The sequence below is a fragment of the Elaeis guineensis genome, chromosome 6, assembly GCF_000442705.2.
Source record: "Elaeis guineensis isolate ETL-2024a chromosome 6, EG11, whole genome shotgun sequence".
NCBI lineage: Eukaryota > Viridiplantae > Streptophyta > Magnoliopsida > Arecales > Arecaceae > Elaeis > Elaeis guineensis.
The window spans coordinates 116,850,081-116,870,740 of record NC_025998.2 but is presented as its reverse complement, the minus strand read 5'-3'; the positions used below and the strand labels follow the sequence as shown (position 1 = coordinate 116,870,740).

The 20,660-nt window shown below is 37.1% G+C and overlaps 1 protein-coding gene across 2 annotated transcripts in view; it reads right to left on the bottom strand.

The window, feature by feature from the left end:
* Window positions 1-358: 358 nt before the first annotated feature.
* The window catches only part of LOC105046707 (nuclear transcription factor Y subunit A-7), a 36,831-nt gene continuing 16,529 nt past the window's right edge, over window positions 359-20,660 (bottom strand). Inside the window, exons 2-6 of one of the 2 annotated variants that reach the window (XM_010925372.4) lie at window positions 9,412-9,624; window positions 6,535-6,680; window positions 3,956-4,024; window positions 3,650-3,814; window positions 359-1,085 (exon numbers count right to left, since the gene is read on the bottom strand). In XM_010925372.4, coding sequence (XP_010923674.1) covers window positions 768-1,085; window positions 3,650-3,814; window positions 3,956-4,024; window positions 6,535-6,680; window positions 9,412-9,439 — 726 coding nt within the window. In that variant the 5' untranslated portion in view covers window positions 9,440-9,624 and the 3' untranslated portion in view covers window positions 359-767. The remainder of the gene's footprint in view (window positions 1,086-3,649; window positions 3,815-3,955; window positions 4,025-6,534; window positions 6,681-9,411; window positions 9,625-20,660) is intronic. The other variant, XM_010925373.4, reaches the window with a different exon arrangement.

Below are 20,660 nucleotides of genomic sequence, written 5' to 3'. Positions count from 1 at the left end.
ACCCACCCACCTCGCCCCCCACCCCCAAAACCCACACCCTTTTTTTTTTTTCTGCCTTTCTTTAGAAAGGTTGATAGGCTAGGTCATACAACCAGCAGCAATAATAATTTAAAAATAAAATCAGAAGAGGGTCCTTCCATCTAATGTGGCCCCGAATTTCTCAGAAAGCATTTGAAAAATATTCTTACTGCTAATATTTTTCCTTTCTTCGGGGCCTGGTGCACGTTAAGACCTTCCTCACCGACTCGGGAACATGCTGACCAACAACCCCAGCCCACATAAATGGGCTGGTAAACCAAATCAGGCAACAAAGCAGCCACAGAGGCCCAGAACCGCTGAAGCACAGAGCGCCCAAAGATTTGCTAAATATAGGGAATTAAATTGTCGATCTTTCTTGGGTGTTGCAGCGAAGCGCAGCAGCACCGACCGGTCAATGCAAATGTCCATATAGAATCACTGCTTTGATAGAACCAAAGAAATCTTCACCGTAATTACCTAGCCAAGTAATGTAGTCTAAAATACATGTTCGATCAGTAAAACCTAAGGAAAAGAAAATCCAAACTACAAAGATGCTTCTTCTTTTCAAGAACTTGTGAAGTATTTGTCAGCTAACCGCACATAAAACTCTTCCAAGGCGGAATGAACTAATCATTTGGCTATAACCAAACCTGAGAAAAACTCTAAATATAGTTTGCCTCACGTAGGCCACTGGAGATGTTCCCGCAGATGCTGTACAGAGCCACTCGCTCTTCCAATCACCCAACATCTTATTCCTGCACCAGAAGATTAGATGTTGCCTCTGGTTCATTGTCCAAACTGGACTTATCAGAGTCGGTTAAATTAACAGGTTTTTCTCTATCATCAGAGACCGCAGCATTCTGCTGATTCTTAGAACACAGGTTATCAGAAGCTGGATTATTGGATGGCTGGGCCCTGTCACGTGAGGCAACCTCATTCTCTTGATCTTCTTCGGACTTGGAATTAGAATTTTGCTGATTCCCTTGAGACTTGGAATTAAGAAATCTACCGCCAGACCCCCTAGCCCTTTTTAAAGCATGCAAGTGGCGGGACTCATGTAAATAAGGCTGCAGGGTGAATTGCAGAATATAATTAGGATTGTATTTATCAAATTATAAGAAAGATAAAAAGACCATTATAAGTAAATACTTTTATAGTTGCAGTTAAAAAAAAAAAAAATTATCCCAAGTTCTTATTTGCCCGAGAAAAATTTTAAACAAACATGTAAGCTAAGGTAGATCTATCCACTAAGCATGGTAAAAAAAAGGTAAAGAAGTAGTTTTCAATGCTGGAAAACCACGAACAGATAGGTGGCAGAGATAAGCAACACATATAAAGGACATGACTGCAAGTATCTCAAGCATATACAATATGTTTTCTGACCTTCAGAATATAAATACAGCCCAAAAGCTTGATCTTAATATAATGAAAGGATCAATGCAAAGCCCATAAAATGTTCATCTTCCATAGCCAGAATTAACCTCTTCAAAATATGTAAAAATTTAAAAAAAAAGGTAAGAATAAACTAAATGGTGATTAGCCAGAAATCGGGCTCAAAGTCCACCATCTTCTACTGAGATATCTTACATCTCAATATTTACAACTCGGGAGATTAGAACTAACAAATGATGTGCAAATAAATTCTTGAGAAACATGATCTGTGAATATATCACAGTAAATCATTCAGAGAAAACAGTGCCAAGACTCAATTATTAGAGAGAAGAAAACTCGTGCAAATGCTTACTGAAGTGGGTGGCCCAACATAGAATCTATCATGAGAAGTAATAAGACTTGCAGAACATTTTAAGAAACAAGCTTAAACAACACCAGGCAGCTAGTAGTTTGAGCAATAAGAGCCCTTACAGTGAAGAATGAAGCACAGATCATGCATGACAACTATCATGATCATCAAACTGACCTGATGAATCAAGATTCTAGGCCACCAAAAATGCAAGAACTGGCTGCATACGAAGAGAAATATGCAGACTTGGCTATTTTTGAACCAAGGAACAATTGAAGAAACTAGTAAGCATGGTTTAGAATCCCGGCACTAATATTCATATTGGTTCTTCTCCGGTCAGTATGGTACCATATTGATGCATGATATGGTAATTGGTGCCAGCACAGCAGCCGGGAACTTTTATTTTTCTTAACATATGTTATGAGCATTACTGTTACTTTAGGACCAAAAAAAGCAATAAATAAATGTAATGGGTGAAAAACATTTATGTTTTGAATAATTATTTTACACAAAATAATATAAAAATGCATTGATATACGCAATTAAACATCCGAAAATCAACTTGAAAGGACAAAATGTGACTCTCCTTTTTCCTTTTCAGATAAGGCAATTTTTCAGCATTTTTTACATAGAAAATTTCAAACAAAATGAGTGGAGGTATTTGCTTACCCCAGAGTCATGTTTCTAGGCTTCAATCCAACCAAAGCTACAACGAAGTCCCTCCTCACTATTCTCCCATTCAAAACAAAAAGCGAGTAAAATGGGAGGACGACAAACATACAAAGGGTGGAAGACCCTTTTTGACTCCATACGGACCAGTACCCATCAGTTCAGCCCAACTTGCCTGGAACTAAAAACCAAAGGGCATCCCAAGTGCCAGTCCTTCACATGCAGTCCGGTACAGCCAGCACAGACAAGCACTCAAAACCTTGGGGCAAAGCATGCTAAACATACTTGGTAAATTCCCTTTTTTTTTTTCCAACTAACGGGTGTAGCTGGAAGAGTCAGCAAGATTCTGATAGGTCTAGTGCAGGTGAAATGCAGCAGGAGACAAGCAATCCTGCATTATCCATCCGGCTTGTCAGCATGCTAGGAATATATTTTTTGTGATTAATGTGGTATCAGATGCCTCAGATGGGGGGGTTTCTCAGGCCCCTTACTTAGGGATTATGTACTATTAGCTAGAAAAAGATGGATGCTTGCTCTTGGCCTCCAAAACACAAGCAACAGTTGTATAAAAGATGATGTAAAATTTTTCAAGTCAGAGTTACGCATATGAAAGGGATAACAGAATTTAACCAAGAGAAATGGGTCTGATGCAGCAGATGACTACAGGTAGTATGAAGCACTGTCTTTCACCCTTTTTCTTTTAATTTGCTCAATAGGCGAATTCTGAACCAACCAATTCACTAGAAGCCCTTGAAGCTGAATTGAGACAAACAACCTGGGCATCAGTGTGCAACTTATGTGTCTGTATTGTCACTGTTCAACATGCAACTCGAGTTGGCTATGAAAATTATTGCTGGCTATAAGCAATTTTGGTGGCTAATGCAGAATACCAGGGTTTTTTACTTCATCTAGGCATATAAACAAGTGCGAATTTTGAACACATTCTATCATCTGTAAGTCCACATTTATGGATCTGATCAAGAAACACAGGTGACATGACTCCAACAAAAAATGAGGTGCAGGAAATGCAATAAATTCAATAAATCTAGAGTAAAATGCAAGAAATGGTGATAATTAAAAGAGAACTAATTAGTTTATCTGCAAAATTTGAACAGCGCAGCCACCACAAAAGCCCTTTTGAAAACAAAGCTTGTGGAGATTAGCTATCACAAAGGGAACTAGGAGAGACGAGAGTGTGGATCATAGTTCCAAATATAATACCTTGCGAGTTCTGATCAATTTATTTTCTGATTCAGCTTTTGCTCGAGATTGCCGACGCCTTAATATACCGTGATATTGTTTTGCATTGACATATACAGGTTCTTCAACTGCCTCAGCTGGCAAAGGCACTCCAGCATGATGCATCCCCATCATTTGTGGATGGATCTGAAAACAGTAGCAATTGATAAACACCAAAGCAATACTAAAAGGAACATAAAAATTGTAGCCCATTTCTTTAAAGCATTTGATATCTAGATAAAACAAAATATGCATGCACATGTTTCCACGTAATTTACCCAAACATACCACCGTCTGTCCATAAGCAGCAAAAACACCTCCATAGTAGGGATCAACAAATGGGTAAGCAATCGGAGCCTGCCAAAAAGAACATGCTTCAATACATCTAACCATGTGAAATTAACGAATATTATCAAACTACACTTTCATATGTGCAGTCTAATATTTAAATTTCTTCTACAAAGGACCACAGATTTTAGATAAAATGGGCATTGTAATCCAACAAAATCGCAAATCTAGACATGATGGAAAAGGTAGAATCGATGTCCAAGCATGTGGATATAGTAAACCAAAATACTTTGAATTAAGGCATTTCAAATTTATGTTGAAGTATATAAAAACTTAAATATAGATAAATAAATCATATAACTGTTCCATAGCTAATGTAACTGAAAATATATAAAATCCAATAAACACCATCAAGGACTTCATTAAGGGAGGACAGAAAGAAGCTACCTGTAAATATACTTAAGCCGTATCCAACATTAGATGGTCATAAATGTACCAATAAGCTATCCTTCAGGGAAAAAAAGAGTTTTTTTTGTTTTGGGGGCGGGGGGGGGGGGGGGGGGGTGTGTTGGGGGGTGGTGAGGGGGTTAATCTCTTCAAAAATGCATAATTCTGACAGATGTCATACACATACACATGTGCAAGTCTTAGTAAACATATAAACAGAGCAACGTGGAGGTGTAGGCAAAATCAAAAATAATGCCTGCTTTCTTGAATGTTTCAAAATTACAAAATCTGAAAGTTTAGAATCAGCTTACTGGAAGACTGAAAAAAAAAAAGAAAATGTAACCTCATAGCCACATTAATATCGTACAAGAATCAAAAAAATATATAATTGCAAAGCATCGCCCAGGACCTTCACAACTTCCCAAAATTAGAAAAAGGGAGCAATTTAGTAAATAAGAAATATCAGACAAATAACACTGAAATTGTGTGGGAATTTCCTATTACTCCCTTCTTTAGCAGCTGGTCCAGAACCACCACAAAGGAACAAAGTGCGACATTAAGTCAGTGATTTTCATTCTTTCATTCTTTCTCTCTTCCCTTCATTCCTTTGTTCTTGGTGAGATTTTTGGGCTATGATAGTTCTTCTCTTTGGAAAACAAGCCTCCTCTCTCCAATGGTTCACCTGCCAAAGTATGGCATTTCTTCACTGATAGGGAGCTGCAGATTTCTTGTCATTACATTTCTACATGGTCATCTCCAAGGTTCACTAAACCATCCCGAATAGGACTGCTCAAGCGTTCCAAGCCATACCGAGGGCAAATCAGGATGGTTTGGCTGAGGAAATTGGAACACCGGAAGAGGGAGAGGGAAAGAGAGGAAGAGAGAGAGATAGGAGGGGAGGAAAGAGAGAACAACCATAGCGGCCAGCCGGAGGCCCTCCGGCGGCCTTTTTGGTGGCTTCCCCTCCCTCAATTTCTTTCTCTCTCCCCCTCTCTCTCTTTCTCTCTTTTCCTCCTCCCTGATTCCCTTCTTCTCTGTCAGTTTGTACCGGTGCAATCTGATACAGACCCACATCGACTTGTACCACCGGCCAGCTAGTACAGGTCCCAGTTCCGGTTCCACCTTCCTTGATCATCTCAGTGTTTCTCTAATATACAACTTAATCTAGACTGTATTGCTTGTAAAACTAGAACTACAAGCTTCTGATAACACCAGGTTTTATTGACCAGGGATTTTTTTTTTCCTTCTTTATTTTATTTTATTTTTGGGTAGTGAGGGTTTTGGAGGGGGGGTGTGGTTGGGCGCTAAAAAGACCAATAAGGGAAGGCATGTCAAAACCTCATTTGGATAAAGTGGACATTCGTTGATAGATCTGTAGCTCCATCAAAAGACTTGTTTGGTTACTTCTACAAAATCTTTCTGTAAAAACTGGCAGGTCATAAAATCTGAAAATTGAGTTTGTGGAAAATAGGTCTTCCCTTGTAATTCACAAAACATTTTACAGAGAATTAGGTTTTGTAATTATTTGTTTTAAGAAACCTCATAGACAACTAAGCAGCCCTTAGGAATCCAAATATTGGAAATGCTAATTTTCAACACCCCATAATAAAATCATGTTCCTTGCCTGCTACTCCAATGGATCCGTGTAACACCATTAACAGGAAATGACACCAAGAAAATGGTATAAGTAACTTATTGACTTGGCACCAAAATGCAATAAATTTACTTCCTATTTTCATTGTAAAAACTTCAAGCACTGAACCTTCAATGGAGAACAATGCCTGGAATAGAGATGACTAATTGTTCAGGGGGAAATCAAGACATAACATAATTCGGGCAGACATTGAAGGACTACAAGCAAAATGTGAAAAAGTCAGCTTTCCTCCATATGAAGAGACAAGGCGTGCAAGTGTTTAATATAACAATAAACCTTGATATAAGAATAGAGAGGAAAAAAACACAGTTCAGCATACCCATGAGGTCTGTGAAATTGACACTAAACCTTTCTACCTAACAGAGTGAGAACAAAACAAGAAGCCCCATCCTCAGTCTCAGACAGTCAGTGGCAAGTTCGCCCAAAAGTGAAAAAAATGAAGAGCATCTGCCTCTATAAACAGGTCTAAGAACAGTACCACAGCATGTCCTGCTTCAAGGTGACCTGGAGAAATCATGAACCCAACCGGTGTTGCCATGCCAGGTTGAAAGTTTCCAGTTGCAGGAGCTTGTTGCTGGACCTCAGGTTGTGTCTGCTTTTGTTGCTCATCAGGTCGTCCACCATCTGGATCATTATATACAACATGAAAAGAACAAGAAGACTAAGTCCAATGTTAAAGCTAGATAAATAGCATAAATCAAATGAGATAAACAAATGAAAATCCAACAGAACAGCACTCAAAGTTTTCACACCAAAATCAAAGAAGGGAAAAAGAATGACGGCCATAGAACCATATCAACTTTACCATGCAGAAAAACTAAATCATATGATAGTAAGACTAGAAGTGCATCCAACAATATCTACATGCCTCAGAAACAGTTGTGAATTAGTGAGGCTGGTGTAGTGCTATCTGCAGATTCCAAGACTGTAAACTGGACATAACATCCCCCAACCCCTGCGCACACTATTCCCATAGTCCAGCCAAGATTAAAATCACTTTCTCTCTCCATTCTTTTCTTCGAGAGAAGGTTCAAGAAAAATTCCTGTATATTGCATAAGTTGGTGAGTCTTTTAGGATGTTTTTAAAGTTTCAAAAGAGATAAGTTGCTGTTGTATCATCTTTGAGTAAACAAAATGGTCTTCTTGTCCCATCTTCAATAGTTATCCCTGTCTAGTTTGATAAGTGTCAAGGAATCACCTTTCTGATCAAGGGCTGTATTACACAGTCAGGTTTAGGTGTTGGGTTTGGTTGTATCTAGGAGCCAGGTCCATATTGTTGTCATATCATTTTTGAGCAAACAAAAAGTTTTTGTCCTATCTTCGGTAGTGATCACTATCTAGTTTGATAAGTCTCAAGGAACCTTTTAGATCAAGGGCAGTATTACAAAGAAATGTTTAGGCATTGGATTTGAGTGTTACTAGGAGCCAGGTCCAAGTTAACCCCAAATTTTAGGATAGTGGGGACTCAGCCCAAAAAAATCCAAATATAGACTGATTCCTTTTTGATCAAGGGCTGTATTACACAGTCAGGTTTAGGTGTTGGGTTTGGTTGTATCTAGGAGCCAGGTCCATCTTGTTGTCATATCATCTTTGAGCAAACAAAAAGTTTTTCTTGTCTCATCTTCGGTAGTGATCACTGTCTACTTTGATAAGTCTCAAGGAACCTTTTAGATCAAGGGCTGTATTACAAAGAAATGTTTAGGCATTGGATTTGGGTGTTACTAGGAGCCAGGTCCAAGTTAACCCCAAATTTTAGGATAGTGGGGACTCAGCCCAAAAAAATCCAAATATAGACAAGTCATCTGACTGTTGTTTAATGCTTAGGGCCTGAACATTTTCATTTAACTTTAATTCCCTGGTGTCAATTTTATACACACTTAAGCATTGGTTTACACACATCCACACGGTTCTGCTTTCCTTTATGCACAAGCCAGGGATCTAAAGTTCAATTGTTCTAATTTATTAGAACAAGGGGCTGAAAATGAATTTTTCAATCAACAGGCCCTATTTGTTAAATAAGTTGAAACAGCTATTGGAAGTTAATTTGTTTCAAGTTAACCTGATTGATGGAACAACAACCATCCATCAAGTGTTCTTCTTTAATAAGTACAGGCATTGCGGCAGGAGGGAAAAAAAACTGATGTTGTGATCCCTTCCCCACCCCAAAAGGTGCCCCACCAAGTCCACCGCCTCCTTCCTGCTCCACACTTGATCACCTACATCAAGGTTGGCAAGCCATCTCCATCAACTGACGACCTCATCTGGCCATGGGTTGTCACATCTAGCCTATATGGCCACCTTCAGCCCACCACCACCTAGCAAGGTGCCATATCACCACCTCCAGTCCTCTCTCCCCCTGCCTCCAGCTTCCATACCTCTCTCTGCAACCAAATTCATGGAACCTATGTCAAATGGATGTGCTTCAATGTGAGGCACAGAACCCACAACCTTATGTGGCGCATCTTGTCTGCATAGGTATACTAGGCTATACAGCTGAGTCCTGGTATCAGACATCTAGGGTTTAATCTACATAATTTTCTACAGATCTCACATCTAGAAGAAAATTGTATCCAGAAGCCAAGTCTCTCCATTTTTCTCCATTTTTTTTTGTTCCCTCCTGTCATGACAAGTCCTATTTCCATATCAATTCACATTATCCAAGTCTCTTTATCTCAATTACCATGACTGATGTCCATCTCTCTAAATACAACTGAAGCATGCCCCAAATGATTTAATCTCTTGACAAGCATCCACATCTTCTTTTTTTCTGAGTGATCAATTAAAGCCATTCATCCCTTTAGGAATCAAAATCAATCAACACAGTACAATATATCTCAGATCATCTGCAAATGCATTACAAGCAGCAACCACATCATGGCAGTCTAGGCAAGATTTGCCTGCATATTTTGATCTCATATAATGCCCAAGCAATCATCCATACGCCTAAGCCACCATCCAGAACAACAAGACAAGACAATGAAAAAGCAACAGGGGCAGTGAATTACAACAGCACTTCTTCAGTTTTGACATAGTATGCTGAAAGATCTACAATCAAGCATTTAAAGATCCAGCAATATTCAAATAACAGTATTGCTACTATTGTATATATATATATATTTTTAATATCCTTCAAAATAAAAATAGGTTCACTGAAAAGCAGCACCATCTTCACATCATTAGATGTAATAGCTTAAAGTTCCAGGCACCAGTAGCAGGAGTTTAAAGAACTTCAGAGGATGGAGCATCGGTGAGCATATGGTCAAGACAAAAAAAGTAGTGAATTCAAGCCATCTGGCATATGATTGCAAATGCAATGCTAAAATGGTCAAACATTTACATGTATAAAAAATATTACCAGATATGCTGTGCACAGAAGAAGTCATGATTTTATGGAAAATTCCTGGAATAAACTGGAACTACAAGGGATAAGAGAGCTCAGATTGAATTTGCAAAGGAGATTCAAGGAAATAGGTCACAATCCCAGCCAAATATTCTTAAGCATGCCACTTGCAAATTCCATAAAATCTTGACCCTCAAAGTTTGCTATATAATTGGAAGAAAGGACCACCTGAAATGCAAATCAAGAAAAAAAAATCAGAATTAATGATTAGTCTAACAGCTTAAACATGTAAACAGATTTAAATTTTTCACTAAAATCAATAACCAAACCTATTGATCAGATAGTACCTGAGTTACTCTAATGGGCTATTTGTTTCCCTGTACTTAGGCAGGTTGAAATTGCAAATCTGCAATTTAGTTGCAGACATCTAAAGCAACTGTTTGGATGCCTGCAATAGCAACAGCAGGCTGCATTTGAACTGCAAAAAAGAGCCCAAATCTTGGAAATGGGCCCTGCAGGCAAAGTCGGCTGTAGTTCCAGTTAGTAGATTTGTTGCAATTGGACGAAGCCCTCATACAAGTCCCCTCAATAATAATAATTGTAACAATGTTTCTTATTACAATATACATAATATAATCATATCAATCATTTTTATATAATAATTTCTTTATACAATAATTGGCTATTACTATAATTCATATTATAAATATATGTTAGATTATAATAATGTGTAATTGTATGAAAAAAAACTAACTTTATTAAATTTAAAAAACAATAAAATATTTATTATATTATAGTAAAAAAAGTAAATTTCTATACTAATTATTATTTTACTGTTATTATTATGATCATAATTTACTCACTTAATCATTATTATTCTGTAATTATGTTTCCTATTATAGTCAACATATAACATAAGAATAATAATCATAATTATACAATAAGTTCTATTATACAAAATTTACCTATTATTAAAGTAATACATGTTATAAATTTATAGTTATGATGATAATAACAAATCTAATGGTTACAATGTCAAATTATTTCTGGAGGTGCTTGGTTTGTGAACGGAATCGGAATCCGAATGAAAATCAGAATGAATTGAAATTGAAATTGGAATGACCAAATCCTCCCAAGTGTTTGATTTGTGACTGAAATCGAAATTGGAATGAAAATCAAAATGAATTGGAATTGGAACTGGAATGAAAATTTGAATCCATAGGGGAGAGTGGGGTTTGAATTCTAAGTAGATTGGGCTATTCCTATTCCACTTCAGAATTAGAATCGAAATCGTACTCCTTCCAACCAAACTGTTGGAATGGAAGTCACCCATTCTCATTCTGAACCCCCACTCCCCCCAACCAAACATCCCCTTATAAGAATACAATTACTATGGTCTTGTTCCATCAAAATGACAACAATAATATCATAATTATTATAAATATTATCATGTTATAATTTTATTATAATATATTTTTTATTAAAAAAATGATAAGAACACCTCAATTTTAATCCAATTTCACTTATAATTCTTATATTTTAAAAAGTGTCAAACTGATCCTTCTCATTATCGATACGTTCCAATAATGTTTAATTATTCATTTACGAACAAGCTGTGTTATCTTTTTTTTTCAATGGACAGAAATGCCCCTCCCTCATGGATGGGCTTGAAGGAGGAAGAGCAATAAAGGGGGCCACCGTGGAGGGCGATGGCTTATGAACAGCTTGGAGAAGGAGGAGGATGAGGAGGAAGGAGAGGTGATAAAGGAATGAGTAGAGGTGGAAGGAGCCATCATAGAGGAGGAGAAATAGATGAGGAGGAGGAGGGAGAAAGAGGGATGCCGGTGATGGAGGAGGAGAGGATCAATCGGAGAGGATGAATGAGGGAGGAGGATGAGGATGAGGAGGAAGGACAGGCGTTAGAGGAATGGGTGGAGGTGAAGAGAGCCGCTATGGAGAAGAAAAAATAAGTGAAAAGGAAAAGGAAAAAAGAGGAGGGAGAAAGAAGGATGCCGGCTACAGAGGAGGAGGAGAGGATCAATCGGAGAGGAAAGAGGAGGAAGGAGGAGGATGAGGATGAGAAGAAGGAAGAATGGGTAGAAGTAAGAGAGCTGCCATGGAGGAGGAGAAATGGATAAGGAGGAAGAAGGGAGAAAAAGAGATACTGACGACGAAGGAGAGGGGATCAATTAGAGAGGAGGGATGAGGGGGAGGAAGGAGGGAGATGGATATAAGGATATTTTTATTATTTTATAAAATAATGGTATCATGTGATAGTCACGTGACATCTTTTTGTTAACGAAGATAGACAGCTGGATCACATTAGAACATATCGATAATTAGAAGGATCAGTTTGATACTTTTTAAAGTACAGGGGGTGTAAGTGAAATTAGATTAAAGTTGAGAGGATATTTCTATAATTTTTTCTTTTTATTATTACTATTGTATCTTAATAATTTTTTTTATAATCTATATAATATTATAATAGCCATGATTGTATTATAACAACTATTATATAATATTTTTTTAGTTATTATAGCTATAATAATAATATATCTATAGGTACCTCTTTCAACATCACACAACCAAACAACTGGAATTGCAGCATTTCCAAAGCCTATATTTGAATTGCAAGCAATTAAATTACAAACAAAAACAGCACCTAATTCTAATTCTAGTTTTCCACAAATGGAAAGCCAACGAGCACTCAAGCAATTCCCAAGATGGACCAAGGCAAGCAAGAGGGCAAGACAATTCGGGGTTTTCACATGCACATGCATGCAAACAATCATGTGCATAGGTACTCATGCACGCACATATGCAAATGTACATTGATAATGCCAGGGGTTAACCCCCTTTCTCTTTTTCTTTTTTATAAAATGAAAGATTTAAGAAATATATTTTGGGCACGACTCAGTGGATGAACATGCACCAAAATGAAGTTGAACTATTATGTAAAAAACCAAGATGGTTTAACACAAGGTATGGATGCCGTCACTATTCTATCCATTCATGACATAGGAAAACATTACGGAATGATTAGAAGATATATCCTATTCATTAAAGGGCAACACAGAAGGTTCCTAAGTGCGATGCATGTCCATTCCTCAAAGGGCAACCCAGCAAATTCCTGAGTGTGACACATGTCCATTCCTCGGAAGTCTACAGAGTGTGTTGTGCTTTGAGTCTCCCGATGGAAATTAGAATGACAAAAGGGAAAAGCGGATATATGTTGCAATCCTGATTGTTGTTGGGTAAAGAAAACAATTACCTTTCTGTTGATGTGATGAATGGTGGTAGGATCCCATTTGGAGCTAGATCAAATCGAAGAAAAAAAGAAAAGAGGTAAAAAGTTAGATGTCATATGTCTTGTTTTAAGTTGGACTTAAGGATTAAAAAATTCTTTTTCTTTTCTCTGGACATGACTTGAGTGCTGGAATAGGGAATGCTCTTAAGCTTGGCACACTTCCCATCCAACCTTTAGGATCTTTGGCCATACATTCGAAAAAATGTGGCAAAATCTTATTCAATGATGCAAGGTAGAATACTGTGCATAGGTCTGTTTAGGTACTTCTTTTGTGCATATGTCATTCATTGTATGGATAAGAACCAGAAAGCCAATAACTTCACAAAGGCCCCTATCCATTTAATATAATGGCAAATATTGGAAGGATGTGGTAGGATCGCATCCATGGTGAAAGAATAATGCCCTACAAGCCAATCGCATATGGGATGCGATAGGATGTTTATTATAATTTATCTTCCAGACTCATATAATTGACATTTATGATTAATAAAATAAAATATTTTTGTTTTATTATATGCTGCATCTTATTTATTTTAAGATTATAATAAACCACATAGGTTTGGACAATGATTTTTGGACCGTGATGAGATCACGCTAGTGAGACCTAATTCGTTGATAGCTCTAACCTAAAACATTTCTAGTCATTGGTACATTGAGTCGGAGATCAGTGATACCGGAAAGACTGACATGTCTTATGTATGCTCAGAAATGAGGGTGGTTGATCTCACAACCACTTGTGTGGTGACACTAATACAAGGATATGGGTGCTCATTAGAGAATGAGTTTACTGAATTGACCTGCAAGAGAATATCAGATGGAGTCTTATTTACATATCAACTGATATTTCTCTAGTGGGAGTTGTGTATGTGATGCTTAGACCTGAGGTCACCATGGTACCTTGTACACATAGATCCATGTTTTGGTTCACTACCTAACTTGGTTCTTTGATCCTTGTGTGGGGTGTTCTGGATATGGTGAAGTGTGCATAGAAGTTGTGAGTGACAAATAAGGGATCAATCACTCCTAATAAGGGGAACGAACATCCTATGTGATTTCATAGGATGGTGATTCTGAAAGTCTTTGGCCAAAGCAGGATGATAATTAGAAAAAAAATTTTAATGTATCATCAACTGAATCATCGTCTTTTGATCGAGATACATAATGATAACTGATTGGGTTTGACATATTTCCATGTCCACAGCTCATCTGGGATATTGTTTGACTGAAAGATTAAATTACACGAAAACTTGCCACTGAAGGATATTTTGATAATTTTTCATCAAAATTTCAAATCTTTCGGATAGTTATGACACGTTACTAGACGTCAATCTTGACTTGTGGATTCGTCAGAATTAAAAGAGTTTAATTCTAAAGTCAATTTAGAAGAGTCCAAGTTGATTGAGACTCTTCGGATGACCTAATCTCAGCGGATTAGGATTACGTCGAAAATCTTGATCCACTGTTGGCTAGATTTGAAACCCAATGGATCACACACTTTGAGATTTGGCCTTGATATGATTTAATTAGAGTTTAATGTAAATTCTATAGGTTAATTTGATATGCTAGCACATTGTATTAACCGAAGTTTCTAAATTGGTTTAGATCAAATTGTTTGAGCTAACCTAGACCAGTTGCCTTTGACCTAATGGGATTGGGTCAATTTGGATTGGATCCTTATCCAACTTAGACCAGTTTCAAGTGGAGGACTCCTCTGCGCCCACCAGAACCCACGCATAAAATTAGTGCCGCCCTCTTTATTTTTGGCGTGTGAAAGGAAGAGTTCTTAAAGAAGGCTCTTAATTTTTACGCATTGCCATAATTTCCTAACCAAATCTCCTATGTTTTGATGCCAAAATTAATTGGATTTTTTATGGCACGTAAAGAAGGAAGAGTCCTTCTGCTACAAATATCAGGAATGCCAAAAATTCACTTGGTGAATTTATTTGATGCGTGGGAAGTTGGAGTGCCAAAGGTTGGCGCTCCTTCATCCCATGTGACGTCCCTTGGTCCCCTATTTATAGGAGACGCCCCACATGATTTCCTACTGAAATTTTTGGCTAAAATCAGAGAAAAGGGATGTGGTAAATATAGAAAAAATTCTGAGAAAAAAGAAAGAAAAATTAAAGTGGCAAAAGTTGCAAGAAGGATGGTGAGATTTTCAACAAATATTGCTTAAGTGCCCTAGGGTTTGATTTTCCATGTGTTGGAGCCAAAAATCAAATCGTAGGTTGTGTGACATCTGAAGAGTGTGTTCTTGGTGTCGTTCTGGTGGCAAGATCGAAAGCAACTGAGCTTTACGCGATCGTGACGCAAGTTCAAAGCCGGCAGTGTTCTTGAAAAGACAAGGCTGCAGCAGCACACCGATTGGGAAGGACCTTGGCCAACTTCCATGTGGATCACCATTGGAGGACTTCTACCTTAGAGTCTCGTGGAGAACACCAATGTGCCACTTTTTTATTTTGGTGAAAGTATAAAATTCTATCCCTATACATCCTTGTTTTTGCTTTAATTGATATCGGCAAGATGATTCTAGGATTTGGATTCCGGCTCGGTAGTTTTACGTGATAGAACTACTGATTTGTATGATTTTAAAATTTTTGAAAATCACTTTCCACTGCATGGTCGGAACCCAACAGTGGTACCACAGCCACCCTTATCTGATTCAATCAAACAAGTACAATTTTGTAGCATAAAATCGTTCTTGTTCATATCCTGTCAAAAATGTAGCATTGTTTTTAGCATCGATTCTTCAAACTCAAAAATTATTTTTGACTTTTAGTGGACCATGATTCTAAATTTCAATTATTAAATTGTATATTTATGATAATTTGAAATTTTTATTATCATGGTATCATGATGCTTAAATCTATGTATAGAAAATAAAGATGTTATGCATGCCTAATTAAATTAGGGTTTGTTATATTATATGAATTTGTTAGTCATATGTTATGACTTCGATTGTACCCTTATATGATTTTTGACATAATAATGTGATTGCTATTATGAATAGTTGAAGCATGCAAATTTGCATAATTTGTAGTGTACATTTTATGCACTTATAGTTAGGATGTGCCGAAACCAGTTTAAAATCCCTCGTTTAATTATATTAAGTTGTAATGTCGGGATTCATTTTTTAATCAAAAGTCGAATTCTTAAGATCAATTGGTGTCGAGGAAAGTGTAAATGGTGATTTTATAATTAGATCTGTATGCTAGCCTGGCCAACTCTGTTGGTGTCTAGAAAAGCTACGGGGAGCCTCCCACCTACTTACTTGGTCAATTTGGCCTTGTTGAATTTCGGACAGATTGATTAAGTGATGTAGACATTATAAAGGCTTTCCTTCAAACTTGATCGATAGAGTATGTCAAGATCTTAATGAGTTTGTTGTGCTATCCACAAGGCTTACTATAAAAATCGATATGATGTTGACCAAGTACATATTGATGTTTATGGCATATTTGAATAGTATTGCTTTGTTGTGCTATCCACAAAGGCAGTATTGTTTAAGTATGACCATATGGATTGAAGGGTCAACTTAACTAGAACACTATAGTTTGTTGTGCTATTCACAAGACTATATGTGATCTAGAGGTTAGTAAGAAAGATGTTGAGAATTGTAGAGGTACAATTGGTAAAGAGTTACCTACTTTTGAACTCATGAATACTTGTTGTGCTATCCACAAGATGTTTGTGAGGAATAGAGATCTCAACCCCACTAAGAAACATTAGTATGTTTTTCGATTTTCATATTTGAGGGGTATGAAGTTCGATAAAATAATGAGAGACAATTAGATAAAAATCCTAGTCTAGTTGTGCATATCATCATGAGTCATCCACTTATGTTGTGTTCTTGTTATTGTAGATTAACTACACTCATGGCATTCTCACTTTCACTTAGAGGTATCCTAGATGCAAACAAGTTGACTAAACCCAACTATGTCGACTGGTTAAGGAACTTGAGAATTATTCTCACTCAGGAGAAAGTCTCCTACATTCTGAATACACCTGCTCTAAATTCTCTTGGGGAAGATGCTTCTGAGGAGGAAAAGGCCACATATAAGATGTGAAAAGATGACAGTGTGACTGTCAAATACATCATACCTGCTTTTATGAGCAACGAGTTTCAGAGGCAACATGAGGACATGGACGTTCCCTCTATTCTTCTTAATCTTAAGGAGTTATACGGAGAACAAAGTCAAACTGCTCGATATGAGATATCAAAGCAGTTGTTCCGTATCCGCATGACTGAAGGCACCTCCATGCAAACGCATGTCCTTAAGATGATGGATTTGATCACTTGTCTAGGACAGCTGGATTTTGCTATGGATGGTGAACTGAGCTAGGATTTGATCCTGTAGTCTCTTCCAGACTCTTTTTCTCAGTTTGTTATTAATTATCATATGAATAAACTGAACATCAGCCAATCAAAACCACTGAACATGCTGAAAATAGTAGAGAGTCATTTCAAAGATGAAAAGGTCAAGTCCTTTATATTGATAAAATCAGCAAGAAGAAGGCAAAGAAGGGTTCTAAGAAAAAGATGAACCCTAAGATTGGCATCTCCAAGAAGAAGGCGAAGGTCTCCGCCAAAGGTACTTATTATCACTATGGCAAGAAGGGCCATTGGAAGAGGAATTGCAAAGAGTACCTTGCAACCATGAAATCAGCAAATGTTGCTAAAGGTTTGTATATGATACAAACTAATTTATCATTAAGTACTTTAATGTCAAATTCTTAGGTATTGGATACTGCTTGTGATTCACACATTTGCAAATCGTTGCAGGATCTACAGGAAGTAAGAAATCTGAATAAAAGTGACTTCGAGCTGTTCGGCGCTAGTGGAACGTCCATTCAGACTGAAGCCCTAGAAACCAGAGTTTTGAAGTTGCCTTCGAAAAAAATTTTAGAACTGAAGACCTGTTATTATATTTCTGATATTGTTAGAAATATTATTTCTGTACCATTGTTATTGAAACAAGGTTTTGAAATAATTGTAAAGAACAATGATTGTTCTATATATTTTTCTAATGAATATTATGAAAGTGCTTTTATTAATAATGATCTTTTATTTTTTTCACTTAATGATCATGTGCTTCATGTTGATAATATGAAGAAAAGGAAAAGAGAGGATGTGAATGTCACATACCTCTGGCACTGTCGACTTAGCTACATAAATGAGTCCAGGATTAACAAGTTATACAAAGATAATTTCTTTGATCCTTATGATTATAAATCATATGGAACTTGTGAATCTTGCCTCATGGATAAAATGACCAAGACTCCATTTACCGAACATGGAGAAAAAACAAGTGACATTTTGGACCTTGTACATACTGATGTATGCGGTCCGATGTCGACTCAAGTCAGAGGTGGATACTCTTACTTCATCACGTTTACTGATGATAGGTCTAGATTTGGATATGTGTATTTGATGAAATACAAATCCAAAGCCTTTGACAAATTTAAAGAGTATCAAAGAATGATCGAGAAATAAACTGATAAAAGTATTAAAATTTTTCGATCGGATCGAGGAAGAGAATACTTATCCAGTGAGTTCCTCGATTATTTAAAACAAAATAGAATACTCTCTCAATGGACATCTCCTTATACTTCACAATTAAATGAAATTGCAGAAAGGAAGAATCGCACCTTATTAGATATGGTGCGGTCCATGATGTGTTTCACGGATCTTCCGATATCTTTTTGGAGATATGCCCTCGAGACTGCAGCATATATCTTAAATAAAATGCCTTCGAAATCTGTTTCTAGCACTCCATATAAAATATGAGAAGGGAAAAGATCTAATCTTAAGCATCTTAAGATTTGGAATTGCCCAGCTTATGTGAAAAATGTTGATGGACATAAGCTGGATGCTAGATCAGAAATATACAGATTTGTAGGTTATCCCAAAGAGAGTATAGGATACTACTTCTATAATCCTACTAAATAAAAGGTATTTGTTGGTAGGCATGCCGTTTTTTTGGAGAAAGAGTTTATCCAAGAAGGAGGCAGTGGGAGGTCTGTTGAACTTGAGAAAGTTCAAAACCTACAATCCATCCAGGACTCACCAAATGGTTCGCAACCAGATGTGCCTATTGTTGAGGTACAGCCACTACACAAACCTCCTCTCCGAAGGTCGAGTAGAATGCGTAATGTACCACTTAAGTATGGGTTTATCATTGAGAATGACAATACAATCCATATCATTGAGAATGATGATCCCACGACCTATTCGGAAGCTGTCATGAGTAGTGACTCTGACAAGTGGCTCAATGCCATGAAATCCGAAATGGACTCCATGTATGATAATCAAGTATGAACTTTGGTTGATGCACCTGAGGGTGTGACCCCAAAAGGTTGCAAATGGGTCTTTAAAAAGAAGATTGGAGCAGATGGTCAGGTAGAAACCTATAAAGCTAGACTGATGGCAAAAAATTTCAGACAAAAATAAGGTGTTGATTGTGAAAAAACTTTTTGCCGGTAGCCATGCTCAAGTTTATTCGGATAATGCTTGCTATAACAGCATACTATGACTATGAGATCTGACAGATGGATGTCAAGACTGTCTTCCTCAATGAAAACCTTAAGGAAGAAGTTTATATGACTCAGCCATAGGAATTTGTCTCAAATGGGAGAGCAAATCAGATATGCAAGCTCAATAGATCCATTTATGGATTAAAGCATCGAGGAGCTGGAACATCTGTTTTGATGAGACAGTCAAATTGTTTGGCTTCATCAAAATGTGGATGAACCTTGTGTGTACAAGAAGAATAGTGAGAATGCTATTGTCTTTTTGATTATGTATGTGGACGACATACTGCTCATTGAGAATGATATCCCAATGTTGCAATCGATCAAAACTTGGCTATTACAAAAATTTTTATGAAAGATTTGGATGAGGCATCCTATATACTTAGTATTGAGATCTATAGGGATAGATCGAAAAGGATGCTAGGCTTATCCCAGTCTAAATACATTGACTTTGTGTTGAAGAGGTTCAACATGAAGGAAAATAAAAGAGGTTAATTGCCCATAAGTCATGGCATACAACTCTCTAAGAAAATATCTCCTAAGACATCTGAAGAGAGAAATAGAATGAGTTCTATTCTTTATGCTTCGGCAGTAGGATCAATAATTTATGCTATGTTATATACCAGACCTGATGTTGCTTATGCCTTAGGCATTGTCAGCAGATTTCAGGCTGATCCCGGAGAAAATCATTGAAAAGCTGTGAAAAACATACTCAAGTACTTGAGAAGGACTCGAGATGTTTTTTTGATATATGGTAGATCTGATTTAAAACTGGAAGATTATACCGATTCTAGTTTTCAATCTGATCCGGATAATAGCAAATCTATATCTGGATATGTGTTCACCTTGTATGGTGGTGCAGTAAGTTAGAAAAATTTCAAATAGCAAACTGTTGCTGACTCAATCACTGAGGCTGAGTATATTGCTGCAAGTGAGGCTGCTAAGGAAGCCGTCTGGATGAAGAAATTTATCACAGAGTTTGGTATGGTTCCAGGGATTGAACAACCAATGCTCCTTTATTGTGATAATACTGGGACAATTGCTCAAGCCAAAGAACCAAGGTCTCACCATAAATTCAAGCACATCCTAAGACGGTTCCACCTCGTTCGGGAGATAGTCGAAAGACGCGATGTGATCGTGGAGCGAGTTGATACCAAGAATAATATAGCGGATCCGTTCACTAAAACCTTGTCAATGCACCAGTTTGACCGCCATCTTGATAGCATGAGTATCAAGTATAGGGACGATTGGCTTTAAGTGCAAGTGGGAGATTGAAAGAATAATGTCCTACAAGCCAATCGCATATAGCATGTGATAGGGTGTTTATTATAATTTATCTTCTAGACTCATGTAATTGACATTTATGATTAATAAAATAAGATATTTTTGTTTCATTATATGCTGCATCTTATTTATTTTAAAATTA